At 43.1% G+C, this 20,147-nt stretch overlaps 1 protein-coding gene across 1 annotated transcript in view; it reads left to right on the top strand.

Moving 5' to 3' along the window:
- LOC139312332 (vomeronasal type-2 receptor 116-like) overlaps window positions 1-13,708 on the top strand; it is a 45,995-nt gene extending 32,287 nt beyond the window's left edge. Inside the window, exons 5-8 of the mRNA XM_070937044.1 lie at window positions 5,040-5,276; window positions 9,161-9,227; window positions 10,018-10,901; window positions 13,556-13,708. Coding sequence (XP_070793145.1) covers window positions 5,040-5,276; window positions 9,161-9,227; window positions 10,018-10,901; window positions 13,556-13,708 — 1,341 coding nt within the window. The remainder of the gene's footprint in view (window positions 1-5,039; window positions 5,277-9,160; window positions 9,228-10,017; window positions 10,902-13,555) is intronic.
- Window positions 13,709-20,147: the final 6,439 nt, after the last annotated feature.

Genomic DNA, 20,147 nt, shown 5'->3' with positions numbered 1-20,147 from the left:
GGAAATAGGGAGGGGGAAAGGAATGTGCTTTGAGCCATCTGCTTTATCTCACCACTAGAGAAAGTGAAATTGAAGCACCTGGGAATTTACAGTTATCACCATCTCTACCTGAGGTTCTCAAAACATCTTCGCACTTTGGGATTGGGTCAATGTTGAACTGGACATTGGGAGGGGCTTTGCTTGTAGCAGTTTAGCCTAACGCTTTGAGTGGGAAACTTTAGTTCCTGCCTATATCTCCTTTGCTATCACTGTCTTTCAATAAAAGTTCCCTTTCAAATGATAATTGTTTCAAGAGTTCTGCTTTCTTGAGAAGACTGGCGAGGCAGGACCTTACATGACAATTTACCTGTGGTCAGCAACGATCCTCCAGTCTTTGTTTATCATGTTTTCAAAGTGTCCTCAGTGATGTCCAGAGCCCTGATTTGATGGGAAGCTTGTTCATAAAGATGCGTTTATTATTACAAGGAGAGAATTTTCTCATTTTATTCCTTTTAATTTAGTTCATTTTTAAGTTAGTATTTTAAAGGGATGTGTTCAGTATTCGTGTTTTTAAGCAAATATGGTTGTTTCCTTAGATAACTGAGGTATTATAGAATTGTCTATCACTATTCAATGATTTTTGAAATGGTGAAGTTTAAATCTCTCTCACATCCAGATCTGCTATACTTCCTTGTCAATGTCAGGCAGAATTTTCCTGAGATGGATGAACAAAGTATGTCTTAACTGTTTGCATTATATTAATAACCTCTCATGATATTTCATCTCTTGGACATCCTTGGTGAACGAAGGTGGTCTATTAGATCTTTGTGCACAGAGAGTCTGCAGAGGAATAATTTGACCCAGGATCACAATCTAATTTCCTTAACTAGTATATGTTACTAGCAATGTCATCCAGGGCATGAGAGTCATCCCAGCTTTGTAATTTAAGTCAGGAGGCACCTGTCAATCATCCAGTCCTGTGACATGCAGTTATTGAAAAGTGATAACTGGCACCTTGAATGGTGCCTTGGAGGAAACTGGGGGCCACTGCAACTTATGCTATGGAAGTTTGAAATGGGTGAACCAAGAAGGGTCCAATATTGTGGGCTTCATTTTGGACCAGCTGCAGTTTTCAAGGGGTCTTCAAGGGTAGCCCTAATGCAAGAACATTGCAGCATGAAACAGTAGAGAATGTTCACAGCTCAGGTTTAGATTGTGGCAGTGGTTTGTTTTCCAATGAGATTTGATTATTGGTTTTCCGTCCTGCATTTCATTCCACAGTGGGTTTTGGATGGAGGGAGCCTGATGGATTAAGCAGTCATAATAGGCACACAAACATTACAATTAGTTCTTGTTGAGCAATGATGATGAAAAAGTAACTTTGCAACTTTTCACATTGACAGCATTTGAATGTTTGTAAAGCAAACAAAAACTGAAGTCATAATTCTTGCAACAGTTTCACTTGGCAAACACTTCCGACATGATTTTCAAAGCAGCCACCACTGATCCCATTTAATTATGGTCACTTAGAAAATAGTGAGCACTTCTGTAATTGTGCCATGCAGCTGTGTTTGATGGTTGATGACATTATAGACCACCAAGAGGTCATATTGAGCCAGAATGGATGCACTGGCCTCATCCTGCTCCTTCCAAAGTTCATCTAAAAGTGCAACCCATGCCATTTCCATCCCATTAAAGGCCTGAACTTTCACAGAAATCAGGATTTATCAAAGTTCCACTAAAATTGTCCAGTATGGTAGGACCCAGGAATTGTTTCTTGCATATTAGCCAAACCAAATAATCCTTCATAGGTGGATGAACACACCCATCTTTCAAGGATGAATTCATGCTGGGTATCTCTCAACTGTAGCTTTGTTCCCAACAATTCCTGACTTTCTGCCTGCAACCTTCCACCCCTCTAGCCTCCATTGCCTCTGTTGCTCTCATGCAAGTTGACTCTCCACTGCTCAATTTCGTTCTGTTTAACAAACTTAACCTATTGGAGGAGTGGCAGAACCTGGGCATGGAGTTAAAAGAGGAATCAGCCTAAAGTCTCTACATAGCCACAGATAAACTAAGTCCAATCCCTCATGAATTCCATTAACCCTTAGTGCTAAACATTAATTGAGAAAGTTACTGCTTGTATGATGAGAAATTAATCAGTCTAGTTGGAAGTTCATGTCTGATCCAAATGTTTTGCACCTGACAGAACATTTACAAAGACCTAGCTGGCCAAAGTCAAGGCCATCACCATAGAAACCAGTAATGACCAGAGGGAGTGACTTCTACGACCTGCAAAATTGATTCGTTGGGGACTGTGACTGATGACACACCTTGGGGGGAGGGGAAAACAGGGTCAGAGGCAAGACATAAATTGAGTGAAACTGGCTTCACTTGGTCCGTGCTGACATGATGCACCTAATAAACAACTGGATTTTTCTTGAAACTTTGCTTGAGGCTCCTGATCTTATTGGGCATTGGTCGGAACCTTAACAGCCAATCGGTCAGGCTGATTGAAGAAAGGGGATCTCTTGGGTATTCTGGCATTGGGACGAAGCCTATACCACTTACTACCTTGAAAGGGGTTAGTTCCGTGCTACTGTGAACAGCATTATTGTACCCGACCTCAGCGAATGGCAAGAGGTCTGCCTAATTGGACTGCTGGTAGTTCACGTAACACCTCAGGCATGGTTCTACCATGGCGTTCAGTCTCTCTACCCTCCCATTGTTGGTCAGATGAAAGACCAAGCTAAGGCCTTGGGATGACCCAATGGACGGCAGGAACTCCCTCCAAAATGTAGCCATGATCTGCACTGTGATTTATTTGTTATTTATTTATTGGTTCGATTTATATGCTGTCCTTCTCCGGAGACTCAGGGCAGCTTACAATGTGTTAAGCAATAGCCTTCATACTTCTGTATATACCTGCTTAGGATACCTGCTTTTGGCCCCCACTAAGCGGAGACTTATTCTCCAAGCAGGCACACTTCTTTCTTGAGATAGGTACCATTCTGCTCCTTGAGCAGAAACTATTAGTCCAGGAAGATCCTAGAGTGAAGAAGAGTGGTTGTACAACTGAATATCATCAGCATACAAATGATACCTGACCTCAAACTGAAAAGGCTTTCCAGATGGATCCTGAAAGTCAATGGATTTGGATCAGTCTCACTCCTGCAACCGACAATGAATGGAACCACCTTCAGGTGAAGGAGAGACTCACCTAACACTATATACCCATTCTTTGTTATCCCAGTTTCTGATTTCATCCACTGCCATGTGGTTATTAAAAAAATGGTTCTTCCATCCAAGCATTGGCATGACTGCTCACAGTTACAAGGGGACAACTGATAGCTGTATGGCACCAAACCCCATGACTCTCACACCAGCTGACCAACTATGGCCCAGGCCAAACTCCATCTTCTTTCCAGGGGGTCAGTTTCATGGAGGTCAGATTCACAACTTCAGCATGACTCCCTCTATCCTGTGCATTACAAGACACATAAACATGTTTTTCCATTCTGGTGAATGAGAAGCTATTGCTCCATAGGTAGAACAATTGCTTTTCCTTGCAATTATCAGAAGTACAGTAATTCATAGTGTGTCCCCTGTGGATTTCTCAATAAATAATCTTACAAAATAAACCCTGCTTTTAAAAAATATCTCTGAGTTCTTCAGATGAAGGCAGAAGATGTCACCTTAGGCTGCCTTGTAAAGAGCTAATTCCTGGGTTTCAGGAGACTTGAATGCCTTTGTTTCCTCTATGCTCATGGCCCAAACACAGATAAGAGGAAGCATTGTTGCTATAAATTTATCCTGGTGCCATCCAGGTGACACAGGTGGTGTCTGCTGTACTAATGTTCCAGTGAGATTTCAGGAGCAACCTTCAAATGAGTTTCTGCACAAAGTTTCTTTTCTGTTCTAGGAGGGAAGAAGACAAGGAAGATGGGGCAGGAGTCATGCTACTGCTGATGCCCTTCCTGCTCCTATCTCCAACTTCTCTGAAAAGGCTGCAAACCATATGTGTGTGAAGAAAGACTGGGCAGGAGTTATGCTACTTCTGATGCTGATGCTCTTCTGGCTCCTGGCTCCAACTACAGCAAAGAGGCTGCAAACCATGTGTGTGTTCAGGGATTATATCGAATCAGATGGAAGCTACTACAGGCCTGGTGATCTCGTTATTGGTGGGAATTTGCCCTTGGGAAGCATTAACAAGTCTCCTGTCCTAGAGTTTAATACAGTGAAGCTTGTTTTTAAAAAGGGGTAAGTTTCAGCTGAAGGGGAAACATGGAGATAAATTGTTTCTTTGCTTGACATTCAGGGACTTTTTTCAAAAAATACTTCTAGTGTTTTGAACTGTTCTGGTGTAGTGCATATTTTGTGCTTTTCTCGATAAATTAGGAAGCTCTTCAAATAGGCTGGAATTCTCAATCTCCTCATCAGGAAGATGATAAACAACAAAAATGAAGAGGGAAGCTTTGCTGGACTAGTGAAGAAGTCAAATTATAATATTAATCTCACCAGTAACTTCTGATAGAAAATACAAATAAAAGCTCAGCACGCTTCAAGTGTTCAGGAGTTACAAAAATCCCTCTCAGTGTCGGAATCAGCATTGCTGATGAATAGTGACCTTCAGTAAATCTATGAGGTGACCCCCACTGTACTCCTGTGCTCAGCAATCCTTACCACACCTGAAGAAGCTGCTCCAAGAGAGACCTTAAATAATTACATTGAAAGTGAAGCAGTTGGAAAGGATTACAGCCACCACAGCAAAGTGAATATGGCTGGGATGATAGAGAGTATAAAACAATCCGGATATCTACGGAAAGACTTGTTTCCTTTCTCACAAAGTCATCCAAGTTTAGCCAAGGAAAATCCTCTGAAAAAAACCCAAACCCATTGAAATTTGGGAGTTTCTGCCCTCAAAAGTCCCCCCAAACATTAAAGCAAATTTTACAGCCATGCACAAGCTTTCTTGTAATGTTTGCCAATGTTTTGCTCACTACAGACTCATCACCAGTAACTACCAGCAGTTTCTTGCATTGATGTTTGCTGTCTCCCAGGTCAATAAGGATTTTCTTCTGCTCCCCAACATCTCCCTTGGCTTCCACATCCATGGCCATTACCAAACTGTGATAGTTGTTTCTTTAAACAGCCTCTCCATCCTCTCCTCAGGAGGCCAAGTGGTTCCAGGGTACAAATGTGACCTGCAGGACACTCTGTTCTCTGTCATTGGTGGTCTCAACTCCAAACTCTCAAGGCTGATGGCCTCCATCTTCAGCATCTTCAAGGTCCCACAGGTAAGAGAGCTCTCTTGGACACAATATGGATAAGACAAAGATGAAAACACACACATAAGCCAAGAGGAAATTAAAAGTAGTTTGGGGGAGGCACATCATGGGCCTCTTACTCTCCGCTTATTCTTCATTAAAGAGTAGCCATCATTTTAGTGACATTTATTCTCTGTATCAGGTTGTTGGTTTCTTCTCTTGTCTTCTGACATATCACAATCAGTCAAGATGTGTAAGTGGTGGCTCTCCCTAAGAAGGGAAGGAGATGAAGCTTGCCAGGTTGACTGGTGGAGCAAAATCCATACAATGGTGACTCCTAAAGTTGCCCTAAGACTTTACTTTGTCTTTGAAAGATGAATCTCACTGTTTTTCAGCTCGGTGTTGGCTTTGAGTTCTCTCAGGGAGAGAGAAGACTTTATCCTTCTTTCTTCTGGATTAATCCCAAGGAATCTCCTCAGTATGAGGGTCTAGTCAAACTACTCCTGTATTTCCAGTGGAACTGGGTTGGGCTTTTCACCACTGAAGATGACAGGGGAGAACATTTCCTCTCAACTCTGATGCCAATGCTTAAGGAGAAGGAGATCTGCCTGGCCTTCACTAAAACGCTGAAATCACATGATTTTGAGATTATATGGAAACAATTACTTCTCAATTTCCAGACTTGGTCAAAAACTGAAGTGATTATTCTGTTTGGAGACCCCAAATGTAGTGTCAGTGTACAGACAATGTTGTTTATCCATAAAAACTTCAAGAAGAAAACATTTCAGAATGTTTGGATCTTAACTTCCCATTGGAAACTTATTGTGGGTGAATCTAAAGACACCTTGCTATTTCTAAAGTCTTTCCATGGAGTCTTGCATTTCAGGGACCACACCGGGGATGTCTCAGAATTCAAACATTTTGTTCTGTCTTTAGACCTCTTGAACCCACAAGGGGATGTATTTCTCCCTCCATGGTGGGAAAAGGTCTTTCGCTGCAAGATTCACCAACCAGACAAGATCCCTCCAATGGGGAAAAAACAATGTACAGGAAAGGAGAATCTGCAGAATCTGCCCAATTACATTTTTGAAAGAAGTATGACAGCTGAAAGTTACAATATCTACAATGCCATTTTTGCTGTGGCACATGCTTTACATGCAATGTATGGACCCAGAGCCCGACCGACCATGATGAGGCTTGGAAAGAGGATCTCCAAAGTCCAGTCATGGCAGGTAATTTTTGTGGCTTCCTTAGAAAGGAAAACATATTAAAAGCAATTATTAGAAAGATATGAAATAAGAATAATGTTTTGTTGGAAGAGTTTGGGGGGGGGGGAGAAGAGAAATAAACCAAATGAGCTGTCCATAAGATCCATAGAAGGAAGACCTTCATAAAGTCCTGAAAGGCTCCAATGGTTGCCAGAGTTTCAGGAGGTAACCATGACAGGGAGTAGATGTCAGCTGAGACCAAAAGAACAATCTGGCTGTGTTTGAGAAAGAAGCTTCCAGAAGTCAGTAGAAGTCCTACTTGAGACAGTTGCATAACAACCTCCGTTTCCCTCAGCATATAACAAATATCCAACTTGTAGAAAGACACTCAATTCCTTTTACCCTTTGTTTATTTTTCTATCAGTTAACATCCTATTTGACCCCACTCAATTTGTCCAGTTTTACATTTATTGTACTGCTCAGGTTGTAGTGTGAATGCAGCAAATCTTGGTTCACCTGAGCACATAAAGCAGGACTCAAAATAGTCTTAATGGGTTGTTTGTCTCAAACACATCAGACTTTTCTGCATTAATGGATAGACATTGAACTTCTCTGAACAGTGAAGAGAAAAACCAGGGCAAGTCTTTCCTTTTCCTTGATGTCCATTTCATCAGACATGGTTCTTGCATTGTGCTCTGTTCAATTCTCAGGCAGAGAAAATCAGAGGAATTGTACTCTGTTTTCATACAAATTATTTAATTGTTGCTAAAGTGAATTGATCAGTTACAAGACCTCAGGACAAAGTAAATATTTAAAACTACATGTAATCAAGTATTACAGGAGGAAAACCATATACGACCTTGTAGACGACCCTCACTCTATCAAGGACCTTGGAGTACCCATCTCAAATGATCTAAGTGCCAGAGCTCACTGTAACAACATTGCCAAAAAGGCATTAAGAGTTCTTAATCTAATCTTGCAAAGCTTCATTTCTGGTAATATTATACTGCAAACTAGGACATACAAAACCTTTGCTAGGCCAATTCTTGAATACAGCTCATCTGCCTGGAATCCGCACTGTATTTCAGACATTAATACAATTGAGTGAGTCCAGAGATATTTCACGAGAAGAGTCCTCCACTCCTCTGCTCACAACAGAATACCTTATGCTACCAGGCACGAAATCTTGGGATTAGACAATTAAGAACTACACTGCCTTCAGTCTGACCTAAGTGTAGTATACAAAATTATCTGCTACAGTGTCTTAACTGTCAATGACTATTTCAGCTTCAACCACAATAATACACGAGCACACAATAGATACAAACTCAAGGTAAACCGCTCCAAACTCAATTGCAGAAAATACGACTTCAGCAACAGAGTGCTCAATGCCTGGAATGCAATACCTGACTCTGTGGTTACTTCCCCAAACCCCCAAAACTTTAACCTTAGATTTTCTACTGTTGACCTCACCCCATTCCCAAGACATCTGTAAGTGGCGTGCATAAGCATACCAACAAGCCTACTGTCCCTGTCCTAATATTCCTTTTTATTTAATCTTTTCATGTATCCAAATTCTGTTTATACTTTTACCTGTTATCTTATATATGATTGACAAATAAATAAATTTATTTAATTAATTAATTAATTTTAAAAATATGATTAATTTTGAAATGTGGCACTAAAATCTTTCAGTGTACTTATTCTGATAAAGCTTGATTTGAAGAAACCATAATACAAAGGACCAAAGGAAAACCATTTGTAGTTTCAGAGTTAAATATTTGGTGTTACTGCAGATTCCTCAGTTCTCCACCAAGAGAACTTCTCTAGCTTTTCAGACATGAACTCATCTTCTCAAGATGGTCACCATGTTCTGGTAGAAGCCATAACCGTAGCTCTAGCCCAAATACTCCTATTTCTGAAGGTCTCCTTTCTTTCAGATTCTTCCCTATTTGAGGAATGTGCAGTTCAACAACAGTGCTGGAGAGGAAGTCTCCTTCTCAGAAGATGGACTGGGATCTGCTCGTTATGATCTTCTTAACTGGGTTTTCCTCCCCAATCAATCTTTTCTCCCCAAGAAGGTTGGGCAAGTAAATCCTGAGGCTCCCCCAGGCCAAGATTTCACCATTAAATCTGATGGAATCGTCTGGGGCACAGAGGTGAGCTGCAAGGAAATGTTGTAAATTCAAGGAAAGATTCATTCTCTTCTTGAGATGTACAACATCTTTCTAACTGGAAAAATAATCAATTGAGTCAGAAACCTTGGCAGTCATTTGGTGTAAAATCAGCTTTGCATGTAACACGTTTGATGCCTGATTTGTGTCATTCCACAAAGGGTTAGCCTTGGGAACTATGTCTGCTTGAAATGCAGGATGCAATTACAGCAAGCAACAGTGATTTCCATGGACCATTGATGCTCAGTGTATCCTCATGGTTCTTTTTTTAGAAATGCTGTAGTTCAGTCACAAGCCTTCCTCTACAGGCTGAGATCCCAGTTCCAATCTCCAACATCTGATGGTAGGTTGGGAGTGCCAATGGCCTGAGTCCCTCAGCAGCTGTTCCTGGTTTTTGATAGATGGTGGCAATCTATTTCTTAAGAAGAGAATCTGAAAATAGGAGTAGGAATAAAAAAAGGAAATAGGAATGAGGGAAAGAATGAATGCAGCAAGTTCATTGCTTAAGTAATTTCAAATATTTCTCTTTCAGACCATCCCCTTTGCCAGATGTGGCACAAAGAGGTGCCCTGCAGGAGAGAGGAGAAGAGTTCCAGAGGGCAAGCCAGTTTGCTGCTACCAGTGTGACCCTTGTCCAGAAGGGACATTTTCAAATCAGACAGGTAGAGCAGACTTCAAATATAGATCTTCCAGGATCAAAGAAGACATTCATTAAATCGATTTTGTTTATTGTGATCATTTTTGATAAGATTGAGTTCTGTTTTCAGCATAACCTTTCAGTTGATGGATCTAAATTTCCCTGGCCACAGAAGTCACCTTTCCTAATCCTCAACAGTTCCATGCGGGACAGTTTTAGGGCAGAATTTATGAATCTCCAACTTGCATTTCAATTCCTCCTGTAATATCTGATTGTGAAACCCAAATTCTAATCTTTTCCTGAGGAAGTGGGGTTTTCAGTCCAAGCTTTAATTCTTATTACTTAATGCATGCTTCATCCATCAATACTATCAACCTCCGAGGAAATAGACCTGCCAGAGAAAGAGGAGATTCATCTATCTGTGCCTCTTTGATAGAGTAGGAGTGATCAAATAAGTCTGAATGAACAGATTTGAAGCACAAAACAGACAGGTTAAGGCATGTACAGATAAACAAATAGCAACATTCCTGGATAACAGGTCTATCGATCTTCTGTGTGTTCCATTATAAAGTAGGGAAGAAAACAGGCAGCAATCTCAAACTGAAACCCACATTATTCATGGAATTACATAGTGAATGAATAGCTGGAATTGAACTAATCCTCGTCACTGGCTAATGTATCCTAGAATCATTATAAGTGCAGCATGATTTCCTTGAATGAATGAATTCTTAAACAAAGATTCTTGATTTCAGATGCAGCTCAATGTGAACCCTGCCCAGAAGACCAATATCCCAACAAGGACAAGGACCACTGCATTGCCAAGAAGATCCACTTCCTTGCCTATCAAGACACCCTGGGATACACTTTAGCTTCTCTCGCTCTTTTTCTCTCTGTGAGCACATCTGCAGTCCTCGTTATTTTCCTTAAACATCATGATACACCAATTGTTAAGGCCAACAACAGAGAACTCACCTACATCCTTCTGGTCTCCCTCCTGCTCTGCTTCCTCTGCTCCTTCCTCTTCATTGGTCAGCCAGGGAAGATCACCTGTCTCTTCCAACAATCTGCCTTTGCCATCCTCTTTTCCCTTGCGGTGTCTTCTGTGTTGGCAAAAACTGTCATGGTGGTTCTGGCCTTCATGGCCACCAAGCCTGGAAACAGGTCAAGGAAACTCTTAGGAAAACCACTGACCAACTCCATTGTCCTAGCCTGTCCCCTGATCCAAGCAGTCCTTTGTGCTACGTGGCTGGGAAACTCTCCTCCGTTTCTTAACTTGGACTTCCACTCCTTGTTTGGAGAGACCATCTTGGAATGTAAGCAAGGCTCAGCTGTAATGTTTTACGGTGTCCTTTCTTACCTAGGACTTTTAGCCCTAGTCAGTTTCACAGTGGCCTTTCTAGCTAGGAAATTGCCTGATAGTTTTAATGAAGCCAAGTTCATTACTTTTAGCATGCTGGTCTTTTGCAGTGTTTGGATCTCCTTCCTCCCCACCTATTTGAGCACCAAAGGGAAGTCCATGGTGGCTGTGGAGATCTTCTCCATTTTGGCGTCTGGAGCTGCTCTCTTGGCTTGTATCTTTTTCCCCAAATGCTACATTATTCTGCTGAGGCCCGATCTCAATTGTAGGGAAAATATAGTAAGAAACAAGAATATCTAACCAAGGCAAGGAGTTGCCTCATTTATATTTGTCTTTCTGGCATGTTTAGAATGTGATAAGATTTCTAATAAATGATGACATGAAGGAGGAATTTATCCACAAAAGAATTCCTTATCCTTGCTTACAATATTCCTCTGGTCAGTCTTTTGTTTTTCATGTTTTCAAAGTGTCCTTAGTGAGGTCCAGTGCCCTGTATGGAAGGAAAACTTCTAGTTAAAGATGTGTTTATTATTTTGGATATTTCTAAGTTTATATGGCAAAGGAAAAAACCAAGAATCTGATACAAACTCCTGCAAGATACTAAGGAAAAAGGGGGCTTGGGTTTTCCAGACTTGAAATTGTATTCTGAGGCATGTTGTCTGGCCTGGTTAAAAGAGTGGGTGAACCTCCAGAATAAGAGGCTACTTGGATTAGGTGGCCACAAATTAAGGTTTGGTTATTTATGGTATGATAATGTTAAAGTTAATGTTGATTTTAGTAATTACTTTGCTAGATGTGCCATACTTAGAGTTTGGAATAAATATAAAACAAGGTTCTATATGAAGTTGCCTCTTTGGGTGTCCCCTCAAGAAGCTTTTTTAAGAAAATAAATGGTGGTGAAGCCAGACCGCTAGACATATGGTAAAATATTATCTTTCAACTCTGGTGAACCTACCTTAAAGTTGAGGGAAGAATTTGAATTAGAAGGGTATGTTTGCCATTGGTTTACATATCAAGAACTGAAAGAATGGCTTAAATCAAATAAAAAGAGTTGTGGGTTTTATTTTGCTAAAGAATGAATTGGAAATATTACTGTGTGGTAGTGATGAACATATTATTGCTAAGATTTATAAAATGTTATTGAAATTAAATTTGGAAAGTGAACATGTAAAGCACTGTATGATTCACTGGTTAAGGAATTCTGGATATAATGTGATGCTTGAACAATTAGAAAATATGCGGATGAAAGGTTTAAAATTTACACTAAACTATAATTTAAAAGAAAAATTTTATAAGATGATGTATTGCTGGCATTTAACACCAGATAACTTATCCAGAATGTATAACGATATTTTAAATGAATGTTGTAAGTGTAAAAGAAAAAAGGAAGTTTTACCGTTTATGGTGGACATGTGATAAAGCAAAGAAATTTTGGAGTAAGGTTCATATTATAATACAGAATATTCTTCAAATGAAAGTAAAAATGAAACCAGAAACTTTTCCTTTGGGTTTAATGGAAAAAGACTTGGAGAAAAATTTTGATCTTATAGATATTGACAGCAGCAGGACTATTATATGCACAAAAATGGAAGGACACTTAGATTCCCACTATGGATGAATGGCTACAGAAGCTGATGGAGTTGGAAGAAGTGGCAAAATTCATCATTTTGGTTAAAGGAAAGAATATAAGTACCTTTATTTACACATGGAAACCGCTTCTGAACTTTGTGCTTGAGGTGGAAAAATATGAAACTTTGATTTTGGGTTTTACCAATTAGATTGATATGTTTTTATAGAAATGGATAGTTTATATTACTATGGACAAACAAAAAGCTGTGGTTTGAAGTTAATGCTTTTAGAGAGTTAGAAGTCAATGTTTCTTCTTTTCTTTTCCCCAATTTCTCCTGGTGTAGGGTTTCTTGCCTGGGCAGGGGGTTAGACTAGAAGACCTCCAAGGTCCCTTCCAACTCTGTTATTCTATTCTATTCCTCGCTTTTCTCTCCCTATTTCCCCCTCACACACAGTGTGTCTTCCTATTTACTTTTGTATTTTGTATTTTATCTAATAACCTAATAAATAATTGGTTACTACCCAAATGACTGTACACCCTTCACTTTCTGGTAGGTCAACAATAAAATCCATGGATATTTCCTTCCAAGGGGCGTCCGGTCTTGCCACACTCTGCAGCAAACCAGGTGGCTTCCCCGGAGGTCTTTTAGCTGAGGCACACACCGGACAACTAGCCACATATGCTTCTATGTCTTTTTGAGGGCAGGCCACCAAAACTGTCTTTTAACAAGATGTAGAGTTTTAACAAATCCAAAGTATCCGGCTGCCTTGGCATCGTGAGCATATTGTAATACTGTTAGTCTTAAACTCTCAGGGACATACAATTTAGCCCCTATCCAAGCTAGACCATCACGGAGGGTACATTCATTTGAATGGGTTTTAAACCATTCGTCAGTTTTTAAGGTTTCTTGTAATTTCTGTAGTAGGTCGCCCGAAAGGGCTGGATCGGCCCTCGCCTGTGTTCTGGTAGTCATTGGCGCTGCCAGTTGTGTTGAAGGGATGATGGGTTGAACCACTTCTTTCTTGGTACTGTTGTATTGAGGCATTCTGGAGAGTGCGTCCACCATGAAATTCTTTCCACCAGGAATGTAGCATAGGGTGAAATTAAAATGGTTGAAATGCTGGGCCCAACGAGCTTGCTTTGGTGACAGTTTACGTGGTGTTTTCAACGCCTCCAGATTTTTGTGATCAGTCCAAACTTCAAACAGGTGCTTTGCTCCTTCCAGAAATTGTCTCCACGTTAACAATGCCCATCGCACCGCAAAATCCTCTTTTTCCCATATGGCCCATCTCCTCTCGGTTTCTGATAATTTACGGGACATGTAAGCACAGGGTTGTAATTCCCCTTCTGCATTCTTTTGCAGGAGTACTGCTCTCACAGCCACGTCACTCGAGTCTGCTTGTACTATGAAAGGCTCTTCCATGTCTGGATGTTTGAGGACCGGCTCAGCAGCAAACAGTTGTTTCAACTTTTCAAAAGCTGCTTGACAGTCCATAGTCCATTCAAGAGGTTGTGAAGGCCTTGGTTTTGCCTCACCCTTAATTTTCAGAAGATTTGTTATAGGCAGAGCTATTTTGGCAAATGAGGGGATAAACTGTCTATAGAAATTCGCAAAACCCAGGAAACTTTGTAATTGTTTGTGGGTGCGTGGGGCGGCCCATTCCAATACGGCCCGAACCTTCCCAGGGTCCATCTCTATCCCCTCATGTGATATGCGATATCCAAGATAGTCAATTTTGCTTTGATGGAACTCGCACTTAGAAAGTTTGGCATATAGTTCAGCAGCCCTGAGTTTTTTCAGGACCATTCGGACCAATTTCACATGGTCGTCCATGTTCTCTGAGTAAATAAGAATGTCATGCAGACATGTACATCCAGAATGTAGACCAGAACCCCCTTAAACAGGTGCTCATGCAGTACTTCGCTAATCAATTGCATGAACACAGCAGGGGCTCCCTGTAGTCCAAACGGAAGTACTCTAAACTGGAAACATCCAAGTGGGCAGCTAAATGCTGTTTTCCATTCATCTCCCTTTTTAATTCTCACTTGGTCGTAAGCTTCCCGTAAGTCAAGTTTGGTGAAGATTTTTCCCTTTCCTAAGTGAGATAGCATGTCCTTCATAAGTGGTAGGGGGTAAACGTTCTCCACACAAATCGCATTTAGGTTCCTATAATCAACTACCAAGCGAAAGGAACCATCCTTCTTTTCTCGGTGCCGCCACCTTTGGTTTGGCAGGTTTAATAAACCCCCGTTCTAGATTTTTATCAATAAAGTTTTGCAATTCCCCTAATTCTCGAGGGGTCATGGGGTAGATTTTCAGTTTAGGAAGTTTCACACCTGGGAGTATTTCAATGGTACAGTCCGTATCTCTGTGGGGAGGCAGTACATCCGAGGCCTTTTCACTAAAAACTTCACGGAGATCCCAATACTCTTTTGGAATCGTTTCCTCCCTTTCAATGTGGCCTACTGCCATTTCCACAGTTTCGGGCCCTGACCTGTCCTCTGGGGGGGGGGGGTCCCTATCTAGTCTTGGTTTTCTGGTGCGAATACGCAAAACCCCTGTTTTCCAATTAACCCATGGGTTCCATCTACGGAGCCAAGGAAGTCCAAGTATGAGGGGTCGTTCCATGCCAGGGGCCACAATGAATTGGAGACTTTCTATGAGATCCCTCAGCTGCATTTCAATGAGTTTGGTCACAAAACTGGCTGGGCCCCCTCCTGCAATTGATCCGTCCAACTGACAGAACGCAATGGGCCTTTTTAGCGTTTTTAGTCTCAGGCCCATCTTTTCCACCACTTTCGGGCTGATTACGCACCTGGTGCACCAAGAGTCTAGTAGGGCTAATATCTGTGCTTGTGTCCCTGTGGATGGCACCCTTATTTCTACGGGGATGAGCATGGGGTCCTCTGTGTGACTCACCAAATCATCGGAGTCAGAGTCGGAGTCCGTCCCGCTGTCGTCATCGGTGGTCGGAGTTCCCAACTCACCCTTGTTTCGGGTCCCAAACTGGTGGTCTTAGGTACTGGTTTGGAGAAACATTCGGCAGTTTCTTTCTCTGTTTGAAATGAAGGCATCGTAGAGCCAGATGCTCCCATTTCTGCTTCTTCAGTTTCCTGATCCGACATGATCTGGATCACAGTGCCCTCGGTGGTTATCCGGGATGACTGGGGTGAGTTTCAGCTTAATGTCAGGTGTACTTCCTTCAAAGTCCAGGAAAAAATGAGCCAAACTCCATATTTAATAGAGTAATGTACTTTTACTGGAAAATGAAATGAACGCAACCAAAGGAAAGCTGAAACTAAAGCAATAGGCACGAAAGTTGCATATAGAAAGCATCCCCTCCCACTGTCCATCATCAATCACCCAATCCAAAGGTTTCCAGAGGTCAGGTGGAAGCACGTCTGGCATCGTCATCAATCAGGAACGCGATGACAGTTGACCCGATAGCCACTTCGGTGATTAGGTTTTGTTTCTTCAAAATCTACCAGCTTGCTTCCCTACCCCCACACTCCCCCCCCCGTTTCTTATGGCAGCCAAAGCAGAAAGTCGGAGGCTGAAAGTCTGGCAGTAGTCACAGCCCATGCTGGGCAGGTGGGTCCAAGCACTGGGACTGCCAGGTTGGCCCTCCAAGCAAAAGGGGGAGGCAGAGCCGTGGGGGGAGCACATGATCAGACCTGCTGAATGCACCAGGTGGATGCCCACTCACTTACCCACACTGTCCCTCAATTTGTTTTTGCTTGCCCACGGCCATCCCAGCTGGAACAGGGCAGGCAGATGCGTGGCCCCCTTGAAGACCAAATCTCCTGCCTTCCCCCAAGCATCTACTTCCACCTGCTGTTGCTGTCACCTTGGGGTTCAGCCCCTGCTTTCCAAACCTCTTCCTCCAGCTCCACCAGACAGGTGGGATGAGCCTCCCACCCACTTCCCCACCTGCAATGGCCTCAGTATATGGGAAGGGCAGGAAGACCCATCCCCAAGAGGCAGCCGGGACTCCCCTCCCTACTCTGCCTTGCCTGAGTCCAGCCCTAGAGCTGACCTACATGCCCTACACCAATGTACATGGGGACCCCTCAGCCAGGCCACACCGTCTCACCCCCTGCCTCACCTTCAAGCAGTGGCACCAGCAGTAGCAGAGCCCTCCAACAGGAGCCCCACTGTCCCTCAGCCCCTCCCCCAAGTCCAGGAAGCCCAGACTGGGCAAGCAGTAGCCTGGAGCAGGAGGCAAGTGAGCCCAGGCAGCCCCTCAGGGAAGTGGGGCAGGACTGTGGAGTCCTGGTGCCCAGGGAGCTCAAAGGTCAGATGACTCATGCTGCCATCTGTGCACCCCCCGTGTGGCCCAAGAGGGTCAGTGAGTCTCCTCCGGTGGATCAGCCTGGTCCCACCCCCCAACATGAGAGACATCTAGCTCGCCATGCCCATACTGGCCACACCCACCCACAATCACACAGCCATGCCACACCCTGCACCCCTAAAGGCAACAACAATCCTGATCTGGCCCTCAGTGAAATGGAGTTTGACACCCCTGCTCCAGCTCAAGTTCAGTTAGATTCATCCCTCATGTTCCTTCAGCAGAGCTCTGGATGTCTCTTGACCCTTTTCAGCTCCCTCAATTGAATAATGGGGCATGTTGGGGACAATGGACCAAGAGAGGTTGCATGCAAGTGATTCCATCGAGGGTCTCAGTAACTTTCCTATTCCCGGTAGTGGCCAAGGCCTCAGAAGGACAAGATAGCAGAGCCTGGGGTATAATCCTCAGTTCCCTTTGGAACCCCGTCAGTCACTAAGAGTGGACTGGTCAAAGAGATCCTGCCTCCCTGCAGAGAGGGGCAGCATAAAAGAATCTCAAAGTCATCAGGCCATGATCTGGCCAGGAGAAAGATGACAAGGATAGCTCCTCCTCAGATCAGGTTGGAAGTGGTCAGTTTTGAGTTGAGCTAAGAATCTCTAAAGACCATAAGTCTCGGGAACCCCACAGTCAACTGAGAAATGCCCTATAGAACGTCAGACATGGAAGTTGCTGTACAGCAAGAAGGCTGGTATAGTAGTAATGATCCCAACTGGTCCTGTGAATGAATCTTCTAGAAAAGAATTTCAGACCTGGCAATTTGGGGAGCAGCACCCCAAAAGACCAAAAGAGACACCCGGATGACAATTCCTACCCTTAGGATACAGTAAACAGAAATTTTCAAGTGTTCCCAAAAAACTTGCAGTTAATATCCTGACATTCTTCCTCAAATTCCATTTATGCCTTGTGTCACTATTTCCAAGTAGCCCTCCTATTATCTGACCAAACTAGGGCATAAGCCAAAATCCATCTTGTGTGCAGGGGTCACTTTCAGGTAGGTCAACAACACAACTTCCCCATGACTCCATCTGCTCTGTGAATTACAAGAGACACAAAGATGTTTTCCATTCTGCTGTATGAAGAGAAGCTGTTACTAAAGGGAGAGGACAATGGCTTTTCCCTGCAATTATCAGAAGAACAGTCATTCTTCATGTATCCCCTGTGGATTTCCAGACACAAAGATCTTCCAGGATAAAATCTGCTTTAAAAATCATCTCTGAGTTCACCAGATGGGGGGCAGATTGTGTCACCTTAGCCTGTCTTGCAAAGAGCTCACTCCTGGGTTTGAAGAGACTCACATGCCTTTGTTCTCTCTATGGTCACAGTCCAAGCTCAGGTAAGAGGAAGCATGGTTGATATAAACTTGTCTTGGGGACACCCAGGTGGCACAGGTGGTGTCTGATCTGCTAAAGTTCCAGTGAGACTTCAAGAGCAACCTTCAAATCAGTTTCTGCATAAATCTTGATTTCTGTTCTAGGAGGGGAGGTGATAAGAATGACCGGGCAGGAGTCATGCTACTGCTGATGATGCTGATGCTCTTCTGGCTCCTGGCTCCAACTACAGCACAGAGGCTGCAAACCATCTGTGTGCTCAGGGATTATATCCCATTAGAGGAAAACTACTACAGGCCTGGTGATCTCATTATTGGTGGGAATTTGCCCTTGGGAGCCATGTACCTGTCTGATGTCCAAGACTTTAATAAAGTGAATCATATTTCGGCTATTGCGTAAGTTTCAGCTAGATGTGAAACATGCAGATAATTATTCTCTTTGCTTCACATTCAGGACTTTTTTCCAAAAAAAACTTCTACTACTATTTGTTCTGTCCTGGTGTAGTTCACATTTTATGCTTTTCTCCATAAAATAGCAAGCTCTTCAAATAGGTTGGAATTCTCAATCTCTTCATCAGGAAGAGATAAAGAAGCAACAAAAATAAAAAAGGAAGGTCTGCTGGCTTAATGAATAAGTCAAATTATAATATTAATCTCAGCAGTAACTTCTGGTTGAAAATACAAATAAAAGCTCAGCACTCTTCAAGTGTTCAGGAGTTACAAAGATCCTCTCAGTTTTGGAATCAGCATTGATGATGTCTAACGGTCTTCAGTAAATCTATGAGGAGATCCCCACTGTAGTCCTGTGCTCAGCAATCTTTACCACAGCTGAAGAAGCTGCTCCAAGGGAGACCTTAAATAATTACAGTGAAAGGGGAGCAGTTGGAAAGGATTACAGCTACTGCAGCAAAGTCAATATGGCAGGGATGATAGATAAAACGGTCCATGATATCTATGGAAAGGCTTGTCTCCTTTCTCACAAAGGCATCCAAGTTTAGCCAAGGAAAATCCTTTGAAAAAAAACCCAAACCCAATGAAATTTGGAAGTTTCTGCCCTCAAAAGTCCCCCCAAACAGTAAAGCAAGTTCTATAGCTTTCCTGTAATATTTGCCAATGTTTTGCTCACTACAGACCCATCAGCAGTTACTACCAGCAGTTCCTTGCATTGATGTTTGCTGTCTCTGAGGTCAATAAGGAGTTTCTTCTGCTCCCCAACATCTCCCTTGGCTTCCACATCTACAGCCATTTCCAGACTGGGATACTTATTTCCTTAAACAGCCTCTCCATGCTCTCCTCACAAGACCAAGTGGTTCCAGGTTACAAATGTCACCTGCAGGACACTTTACTCTCTGTCATTGGTGATCTCAGTGCCAGGTTCTCAAGGCAGATGGCCTCCATCTTCAGCATCTTTAAGGTCCCACAGGTAAGAGACCTCCACTGGATACAATATGGAGTAGGCAACGATTAAAACACACACATAAACCAAGAGGAAACTAAAGGTAGTTTGGGGGAGGCACATCATGAGTCTGTGACTCTCCGTTTATTCATCATAAAAGGGTAGCCATCATTTTAGTGCCATTTATTCTCTGTATCAGGTTGTTGGTTTCTTCTTGGAGGACTAGTCAATCCGATTCCGACCGGACACAGGTGAGGTCTTATATCAAGACCTACCTAGTGGCGATAAAAGCGGCGAAATCTAATCATTTCTCCGCTCTTATCGCATCTGCAGAGAACCGCCCAGCCGCCCTGTTTAGGGTGACCCACTCCCTCCTCCGGGGGGGAGTGCGGGAAGATCCCTTGCAAGGCCGCGCTGAGGATTTTGTGCAATTCCTGCATGATAAAGTCGCTCGGATTCGGGATGGCTTGGACTCCGATTGGATGAGTCCAGGGGAGGAGACAGGAGCAGGCCTTGAGAATATTATCTGGGAGGAGTTTGATCCTGTGGCTCCCGAGGATGTGGTCAGGGTCCTGGGTAGGATTAGTGCCGCCACATGTTTATTGGACCCGTGTCCCTCCTGGTTGGTACTGGCCTCCCGGGAGGTTACACGAGGCTGGCTCCAGGGGATTATAACTGCTTCTCTGAGTGAGGGTGCCTTTCCCGCCGCCTTGAAAGAGGCGGTGGTGAGGCCCCTCCTCAAGAAGCCTTCCCTGGACCCGGCTGAATTAGCTAACTACCGTCCGGTCTCCAACCTTCGTTTTGTGGCGAAGGTTGTTGAGAGTGTGGTGGCACGACAACTGCCCGGGCACCTGGATGAAGCTATCTATCTAGACCCGTGCCA

Source organism: Pituophis catenifer, unplaced genomic scaffold, assembly GCF_029215685.1.
Source record: "Pituophis catenifer annectens isolate HBS135680 unplaced genomic scaffold, rPitCat1.0.hap2 SCAF_1, whole genome shotgun sequence".
In the NCBI taxonomy this organism is placed as follows: Eukaryota; Metazoa; Chordata; class Lepidosauria; order Squamata; family Colubridae; genus Pituophis; species Pituophis catenifer.
The sequence above is the reverse complement of the archived record's forward strand: the minus strand, read 5'-3'. Positions and strand labels throughout refer to the sequence as shown.